At 57.6% G+C, this 9,059-nt stretch overlaps 1 protein-coding gene across 1 annotated transcript in view; it reads left to right on the top strand.

The window, feature by feature from the left end:
• The first annotated feature begins 335 nt into the window (after positions 1–335).
• Positions 336–9,059, top strand: part of PRKCZ (protein kinase C, zeta) — a 141,052-nt gene continuing 132,328 nt past the window's right edge. Inside the window, exon 1 of the mRNA XM_011931086.1 lies at positions 336–688. Coding sequence (XP_011786476.1) covers positions 667–688 — 22 coding nt within the window. The 5' untranslated portion in view covers positions 336–666. The remainder of the gene's footprint in view (positions 689–9,059) is intronic.

Raw genomic sequence — 9,059 nt, 5'->3', positions numbered from 1 at the left:
TGTGCTGATGCAGAGATGCTTGTTTTCCTGTGACGTCAGCGTCAGCTCCTCCACATCCATGCCGTGTTTTAGTTTGTGCCTCAGCTGCTGGCTACAGCTTCCCGGGGGAGCCGGGTACCACCCGGGCCTGGAGACATGAGGAGGCAGGGATGTGAGGGGCGGGGGACAGGACAGCCGGCCTTCCGTTAAATATCTGCTCCTCGCGCTTGAGCCTCCCTGCCTATTGTCGGGCCGGAGGCGAGCCGACAGCATCAGCTCGCCAAAGGGAAGGAAGATGCCTCCCCGCACGCCCGCCACGCACAGAGCATAAAGAATCTGCGCGGAGGAGGCAGGAGAAGAAAGCCGGTGAGTCGGGGGCATCTCCCCTGTGGATCGTCCGCGCCCCCGGGGCTGGGCCAGCCGTGCTGCAGGCCGTGCGTGCGGAGGACGGTGCCCGAGTCAGCATTTTGGGTCTGAGTCCCGTCGTTGCCGCCGCCTGTGCGCTGCACAGATGCTCCGGGCAGCAACACGGCTGGTACCCGGCCCGGGGAAGGCGTGCGGCTGCAGCAGCTCCCGGCGATGTCGGGGGAAACGCAGTGAGAGGCTGTTGTTTTGCGGGTGACAGATTTTTAGAAACAGAAGGTTGTGGAGGGACCTTCCGAGCGAGGCAGGGGCTGCCGGAGGGACATGCTCACCCCGAGGACGGACGGTGTGTGGCCCAGGCCTGGTGGATGCGTGGCGGCGGCTGCGGAGGGCTGGGGGCCGGGGGGCTCGGGGAAATCGTTTTGGGCTCATCTGCCTGCCTGGCCCTGGGGAGTCGCTGGCTGCTGGGAGTTTCGCTGTGGCTGATGCTGTTTGGTTGTGGGTCTGTGAGTCTGTGTCAGGGCCAGGACGGATGGTATGTCTGCCGCTTCCTCTCCATTCTGCAGGTGGGCAGATTGATGGGACCACAGGGGTGAAGTCTGGAGACCCCAGGTGCCAGGACTGGTGGTGGTAACAGCCGGCACCTGTTCCAGGCTTGCAGTCTTTCCATCTCGAGCCTGCCCTCCCGCCTGTCTGAACCCCCGTTTTGCATTGACAGTGTTGGTTTGGCGTCTGGGTGGCACGGCCAGGGTTAATGTGCACGGCTCACTCCATCGGGGTCCTCGGATGGTGGCGAGGAGCGGGGCTGCGGTGTCCTGTTTGCTATTCTGAAATGGTTGGAGGTAGACTCAGAGAGGTCTGGGGGCTGCACGGTGTTTGGCAGGGATGTGGCAACGTGGGTGCTTTTCTGACGACCATTTTGCAAGGTGTTTTTGTAAAAAAAAACAACAACAACAACAACCAGCCTCCCCAGTCAGGCTTGAGGGGAGCTGTGGGCCTGGGGGACTGGGCTGCTGGGGAAGGCGGCTTTCCCCCTCGTGGGGTGCTGGGTGCTGGGGAGGCTGGCAGTGCGCCCCTCCCCCAGGCGCGAAGGGACCTCAGGAGACACGGGGCCGCTCTGCACAGCCAGCGTGGGCCGCAGGGGTCCTTGAATGATGAAGCTTCTGTGTTGATGGGGCGAGTGGGAGAGAGAAGGAGCTGGGGTGGTTTTCACACGTGCGCCTGCCTGCGAGGAGAAACGTGCTGTGTCATCGTTTCCTCGGTGCCTGGGACGGCTTGGCCTCTGCTTTCGTGTGAGCCCACGCTGGCCGTGCACAGCTGGCACGGTCCCTCGCGGTGGGAGTACACTGCTGGATGGGAGGGCTGTGGCCAGGGTCAGGATTCGAGCGGTTACTGGCTTTTGGTCTGATGGCCTTCGGTGGGTGAGTCAGAGCCAGGATGGGGACAGACTGGGGGGCCACTGGCTGCCCCTGCAAGCTGTTTCGTGTTGATGCGGCCGGAGCCGGCTGTGGTACCCGTGTCTGTGTCTCGGCCAGATCGGCACACATCTTCCACATTCCTGTCCCAGCTGCATCAGCCATCAGTGGGGACCCTTCTCCGACTGTCTTCCTAGACTTGGGAGCCACTGGTGGTTATGTAAGGAGTTGTGTGTTCCTCTGCCCAACTCCAAGCTTGGTCCCACCTCCCAGACTCACCTCCGGGCTCCGGGCTCTGCTGCGGTGTTTCCGAGGCTCCCGGTTAACCAGATCCGTCAGCCCAGAGTGTCCACAGGGCGCCTGAGAGCCCGGCCCATCCACACTGGGTGCCGCAGACCTTCTGCGGGGTCCGGTGGGGACCTGCCAGGGCTGTTGATGGCCCCAGTGGAGAGGCCCACTGAGCATCCTCAGAAGTTCCCGTGTTTGTGACCTGCTCTCGTGTGTAGCGGTGGGGGCTGCGTCTCATCTGCCGGACGTTTCTGATCACCGAGGACTCAGCCGGGCACATGGAGGTTGAACCGTCGGGGGGCGGGGGGGACCGTCCATGGGGTCAGGCACCAGCCTCTGCTGAGGACCCCAAAATTGGGGTAGCCGTCCTTTCCCGTGCTGACGTGGAGCTTTTCCCAGGAGCTGGGCAGGGAGCTGTTGCAGGGCCAGGCCCCTGAATGGGCTGTTTGGGGCCGGGGCTGAGGGGGTGCCCAGTGCTGTCAAGGGGAAGCCTGTGGGAAAGTGTGAGGACATCTGGAAAACCAGTAGCAGGTCCCTCACTGTGCTGGTCATGGTGCTTGAGTGTGGGCACGGCAGGTCTGGTCTCCTGGCGCCCATTCACTCCCTGGCCATCTCCCCGCCTCCCACATGTGGCAGGGGGAGCAGAACGTGCGGCCACCGCTCCTACCAACCCCCATGCCACAGGCTGGACAGGCACCCTGAGGCATCCCCATCTCCCAGCCCCTGGGGTCGGCACGATGCTGGGCCTCCAGGCCGAGGCGGGGGATCACCTGAGGTCAGGAGTTTGAGACCAGCCTGGCCAACATGATGAAACCCCGTCTCTACTAAAAATACAAAAATTAGCTGGGCGTGGTGGTGGGCACCTGTAATCCCAGTCATTCGGGAGGCTGAGGCAGGAGAATCGCTTGAACCTGGGAGGCACAGGTTGCAGTGAGTTGAGGTTGCGCCACTGCACTCCAGCCTGGGCAACAGAGAGAGTGAGACTCCATCTCAAAAAAAAAAAAAAAAAAAACTTGATTCAAAAGAAGCCACCTGAACCAGTCAGTCATCCAGTGCTCACCTTGTGTTTGGTCATAAAGTGACGGCAGTTGTCACTCATACAGGAGACACTGTGGCAGAGTCCCCTCCACACATCGGCGCCCGGCGGTGCATTTCTAGGATTCTCCTGAACACTCGAAGGAGGGCACCCACCACGCTCAGGACTGGCTGCTTCTCTGTGAGGCCTCCAGGCAGAACCAGTGATTCCACCGTCTCCGGGCAGCCTTGCTGGGCCCGCAGGTCTGTGGTTCCCGCTGAGAGAGGATCAGAGTCAGGAGAGGCGCGACGCCAAGTTGACACGAACAGATGCCTGCTGCCGGTTGTTCCGGCCGTGCCGTGAGCACGTCTGCCGGGTGTGAGGGCGCGGGGGCTTCGTTTCGTCCACGCTCACGTATCGGGTGCACAGGAAGCGTTTACACACGCTCTGGTGGGTGGAAGGGCCCTGACCTGATGTTGTCTTTAAATAGGGGGTTTGAGTGTGTCTGGTCTTTCTGAAATTTTCTTTTTTTTTTTTTTTTTGAGACTGAGTCTGGCTCTGTCGCCCAGGCTGGAGTGCAGTGGCTGGATCTCAGCTCACTGCAAGCTCCGCCTCCCGGGTTTACGCCATTCTCCTGCCTCAGCCTCCCGAGTAGCTGGGACTACAGGCGCCGCCACCTCGTCCGGCTAGTTTTTTGTATTTTTAGTAGAGACGGGGTTTCGCCGTGTTAGCCAGGATGGTCTCGATCTCCTGACCTCATGATCCGCCCGTCTTGGCCTCCCAAAGTGCTGGGATTACAGGCTTGAGCCACCACACCCAGCCTGAAGTTTTCTTTTTTAACGTCTCTTCTGTGGGAAGTTTGAAAAGATTTGACTGACTGCAAGACGGAGCCGCCCTGCATCTGGAGGGGCCGTGGGGACCCAGGGTGGACTGGCGGCTCGGCCCCATTGTGGGCCCGGATGGCTTCCTCTGTTTGCTCCTCACCGTACCTCGATTGTTGAGAGAATCTCATGAGGCTGTATCAGGTGTACACAGGCCAGGCCTGGTGTCTTGTCCTGGTAAGGACATTGTGGTGTTGCCCTTGCTGAATGGTAGTGTATACAGTTTGCATTGTACATTCTATTTAAAATGTTATTTTGAGTTTTCCAGGTTTTCTGTTGCAAGGTGTTGATAATCCTGTGGGACTCACAAAGAGAGAACAGGTGTCCCTGGTCCTCCCTGCTGCCCCGACTCCACCCCCTGGAGGGGGTCAGAGCAGTTTCTTCTTGACATTTATTTCCAGATTTCTAAATGACACGTTTCTGCTGCTGTTTCTAGACTTTTCCATTTAGGATGTTACTTCCTCACTTTCTCTGGGACACATCAGCCTCTCTCTTCCTTGTTCCATCCTCCTGATGGAGTTATGTCACCGTTTATTGTTTTTAGTCGTTGAGTGTTTACCTAATTGTAGATGATGAATATTCATGAACTACCAGGATTGCATTCCCTTGTTTGCACAACCTTTGGTTTTCCTTGGACTTAATACATCGTGATTGTTTAAATCAGTTTCCTAGATGTCTTGTCTCAAATTTACTCCAGTTTCCTCTTCCCAGCAGAGGGGCAGCTCCCGCCGATGCCTGTGTCACCTCCCTCCTGGTGCACCCGGGCCCCCACACCCACCGTAGGGCTTCCCTGTGCCCCGAGCTGGGAACAGCCCCCTCCTGTCTCCTCTGCCTACAGTCTTGATCTCTGGCTCCCTGTCTTCATCTTTCTTGGCTTAATCTGCGGTTAAGACCTCTCCAGCGGCTTTCTGAGAAAGATGGCATGGGAGGCCCTTTTGGGGGATCTAGTTGGAAAATGCTTTTCCTCCAGCCACACACTTAAGGATAGTTTAGCTAGGTATGAAACTCTGTGTTGGAAAGAATTTTCCCTTTGCATTTTGAAGGGATTGCTCCACTGTCTTCTGGCTTCTTGTGTGACCGAGAAGTCAGGTGCCATTTTGATTTTGTGTGTGTGTGTTTTTGTCCTGAAAGTCTTGTAGAATCTTTTGTCTTCGGGGTTCTCAAGTTTCACGATAATGTTCCTTGTCGGGGGAACTTCTTTGTCTCTTGTGCTGGGAACTCGTGCTGTGGAAGCTTGGAACATTTGGATGTGGGCAGCTTTATACCCAGTGATTTATCCCTCGGCCGACTCTCCGTCTCTGACTGTTTTTTAGAGTTAACGCTGATTGTTTGTTGGCCCTCCCAGGCTGGTCCTTTAATTCTCTTCTGTTTTCCGTTTCTTTGTTTATTTTATATTCTAGGAGATAGCTTCAGATTTTCCTGTCCAAACCATCTATTAAGTTTGTCACCTTGTTCCTGTTCTTATCTTTCGTTCTTTTTTCTCTGAAGGTGCCTTTTTAAGGCAGAGTGTCCTGCCCTTGTGTCAAAGGCATATCACACTCTTTCTCTGGGGTGATTCACCGTGGCTGAGAGGCACCGGGGTGTCGTGTGGTGGTTCACAGTGCCTAGCACATTCACGGCTGCAAAGGCTTCCCGTGTGTAAACTCATTTAATCTCCTCAGTTCCGGTGGGGTGGGCCTCATTGTTTTCTTTGTTCTGGGGAAAGAACAGCACCAAGGCACAGAGAGGTCAAGAAATTTCCCAAAATCACACAGTTTGAGCCGGGACTCAAACCCCAAGGGCTGGCTTAAGCCTATGCTATTTGCCGCGTGCCCCGGGGCCTGAAGCTGTGTGGTCAGGCCCCAGCTCTGCTGCTCACCAGCCATGTGACCTCGCTGTCCACCGTGTCCCAGACCCTTGTAAGTGGGCGTGGTGGTAAAAGGCTCGGCTCCCAAGGCTGTCACGGGATTAGTAACGAAGCTACAGTGCCGGCCCCGCGGCTGCTGCTGGTGGCGGCACACAGTGGGAGGGGGTGGCTGGCAGCGGTTGGTGACAGTGTCTCCTTTCGGTGTTTTCTTTGGCCTCGTACTCAGCTGTTTTCACTGAGGATCCCTTTTTCTGTCTGTCCTGTGGCCTTTGCGGCTTCCTCGGCCCCTGGTGACCCTTGTTTGGCTGCCCACGTTGACTTGTGGGCACCACAGAGCGGGTGGTGGCGGAAGTCCCTGGGGGAGTGTCCTGCCTGGGAGGGCGTCTCACGCCTGGTAAGGAGTCTGCTGCCCCCGCAAGCCCTCTCATTCCCTGGCTGCCTCGGGCGAGGAAGCGGGTCTGGCGGTCGAGTCCTCAGTGACTGGGACCCTGCACCGCAGGTCCCCCACTTTCCTGCTACCTGGAGCCTCTGGCTCAGGGCCCTTTTTTGGGGTTTGGCCCAGTGCGGTCTCCTGGTGGCCACAGGGCCTTTTGCCTTCCAGGTCCCAGGGCATCGCTGCCCAGCCCCTCCTCCTCTTTGCTGTTACGGGTTTATTGGAGTTTTTCTTCCTTTGGTCTTGGGGGGAGGGTCAGTCAGTGATGTGGGCGCGCTGCTGTGTCCACCTGGAAACTATTGCGATGACACCTTCTGAAGGCTGAAGTCTGCAGGAACACCAGAGTTGGGGAAGGTCTTTAGGTAGGGGCGGTGTGCATGGCCGTGGCGGTGTGTGTGGACGTGGCGGTGCCCGTGGGCGTGGCAGGTGTGGACAAGCACGTTCCACCGCTCTGCATCCTGAGGGGCCGGAGGGTGCAGTGCAGGGTCTTAAGGAGGACAAAGGCCCTTATGTTTGTTTTTCCTTGATACTGCCCCCCGTGCAACCTGGGGGCAATTTTCAAATGCTTGGCCCAGGTAGTTTGGTTCTGTCACCCCCTCGTTCAGTGGGGTGTTGGGAAGACCAGTTTTTGGAACGGTTTCAGATTTATAGAAAAATCAGGACAGGAGTAGAGCACAGGCATTCCCTGCTCCCTCTTGGTCGGCGCTATGCATGAGTTACACTTAACCAGCCAGTCTCGGCGCCTTTCCAGCTAAGGCTTTATTTCGCTTGCCTCAGTCTCCGCTCCTGCCCCCTTTCTGTCCCGGGATCCCGTCCAGGACCCTACGTGGCACTTCATTGTCACACCTCTTTAGGTCCCTCTCACTGTGGCGGGTCTCTCAGACTTGCCTTGTTTTCAACAACCTTGGTAGTTTTAAGGAGGGCTGGTCACATGTTTTGTGGGACAGCCCTTCATTGGGGTTTGCCTCATGTTTTTCTCGTAAGGACTGGGGCTCTGGGTTTTGGGTGGAAGGGTGCAGAGGTGAAGCCTCCTTGTATCGCTGGGTCCGGGTCCACACCCTCCACACAGCCTGTCTGTGTTGGCCTCGCAAGTCACCTGGCCGTGGTGTGTTTGTCGGCTCACACCTGCCTGTGCCTCTTCCCCCGTGCCGTCCTGGCTCTGCGGAGTAAGGTGTGTGTGGCCCACACCTAAGAGGTGGGGAGCGACATATGTGATGTCAGGTTTCGCACAGGACTTGTTCGTCTGTTCTCCCATTGGTTATTTAATCATTCATTTTTGTCCAGGTGGACTTGCAGGTATCAATTTCATGGTTGGGTTAGAATTGGATACCGTCTCGCTTATTTTATTGCTCAAATTGTTCCAGCTTTGGGCACTGGGGCCCTTGCAGGCTGGCTGTTGGGACAGCGATCAGGCCAGACACTGGGCAGGTTGGGGGTGGGTGCTGACAGGTCTCTGGCAGGAGGGGGCAGGCTGCAGGGAGCAGTGGGGAGCAGATCCCAGGTCCTGAAGTGGGTCTTGGGCGAGTCTGGGCTGTGGGCATGGATCCCCAGGAGGGGCCTGTGTGGCCAGGACGTCCTGCAGCTGCAGACCCCGGTGTGGGGTGTGGGCTCTGGGAGATGATTGGTGCTGCAGCTGGGGCTCCAGGGTCGTGCCAGGGTGGTGCTGGGTCAAGGCCAGGAGAGGAGAAGGCATCACACCGTGCCTGGACTCAGCAGCATGGTGATGTCGGGGCTGCAGGGGGGCTGCCCTCGCCCAATACTCTTCTCCCAGCTGAGTTGGCAGTGCTGTGGGGTCAGCAGCCCTGGCTCTGCACGGGGCTCATGTGGGACTCGGCAGGCCCCCGAATCGCCTGGCACCAAGTGCAGGCACGCCCCCCTGGGCAGAGAGTGGCATCATCGCTGGCCCCTCCTGCCCATTTGTCCCCTACTTGGTGGGCAGTCCTCTTTTTTTAGAAGCATGTTCAGTTATCTTGCATTGCGTGATTTGTTCACATTAAAGCAGACTTGATCCGGGCTGCTGTGGTCCCGATCGACTCCCAATAGGACACCACAGTCGTGCCAAGAAGGCGCCTAAGTGTCTCTCTACACGGCCAACCGAGGACGGACGTGGTCAGAGACGCTGCACGCACCAGATGGGTTCTTTGCAGCCCTTGGCAGCGTCGCCCGCTTTGTCCCGCCTGTTGTGTGCGCCTTTTCCCTGCTCCAGGGCTGTGTGTCTGGCGAGAGGGAGGCTCCGTGGCATGACCACATGTGCGGGAGCTGGAGGCTGCCGGAGCGGCTGTTCAAGATGGACTTGGTAAATCACCTCTTTCAAGCTGCCGGCTGCTGTAGACGGAGTGAAGTCTGGTAGCTTTTATTTATTTATTTATCTTGGCCAACAGAGAGAATCGAGTTTGCATGGAGACGGTAATTTCGTTCTGTGAGTGTAAGATCACGTCCACATTCCTAGCGACAGGTTGTGATGTGGACAGTGCTGTGCGGGTCAATGCTCTGTGAGGAAGGAATGATGGTGGGATTTGTCACTCGGTCAGTTTTCCTGGCGTAAACACTCCCGCTTCGGCCGATTTCAGGCTGCCAAACTAGGGGGTTCATTGAAGGTGGAGTTGGGCAAGGGCACACACGGTCAGCTTTCAAGAGTTGGTCCTCCCGTCCAATCCTACCCTGGAGGTGGGATGTCAGGGAGACCTGGTTCCATTTGTTTTTTTGCCTGAGCATCTGGGGGCGGCTCTGAGGACACCTGTCCTCCTTCACAGTGGCACTGAGGATCCAGTAGCAGGGAGAGGGTGGAGGGGCGGCCGTGAGGGCGTGAGGGAGAGGGTGGAGAGAGTGGCAGTGAGGG

This window comes from Colobus angolensis, unplaced genomic scaffold (genome assembly GCF_000951035.1).
Source record: "Colobus angolensis palliatus isolate OR3802 unplaced genomic scaffold, Cang.pa_1.0 Scaffold89, whole genome shotgun sequence".
NCBI classification, from domain to species: Eukaryota; Metazoa; Chordata; class Mammalia; order Primates; family Cercopithecidae; genus Colobus; species Colobus angolensis.
This window is presented reverse-complemented; position numbering and strand designations above follow the sequence as displayed.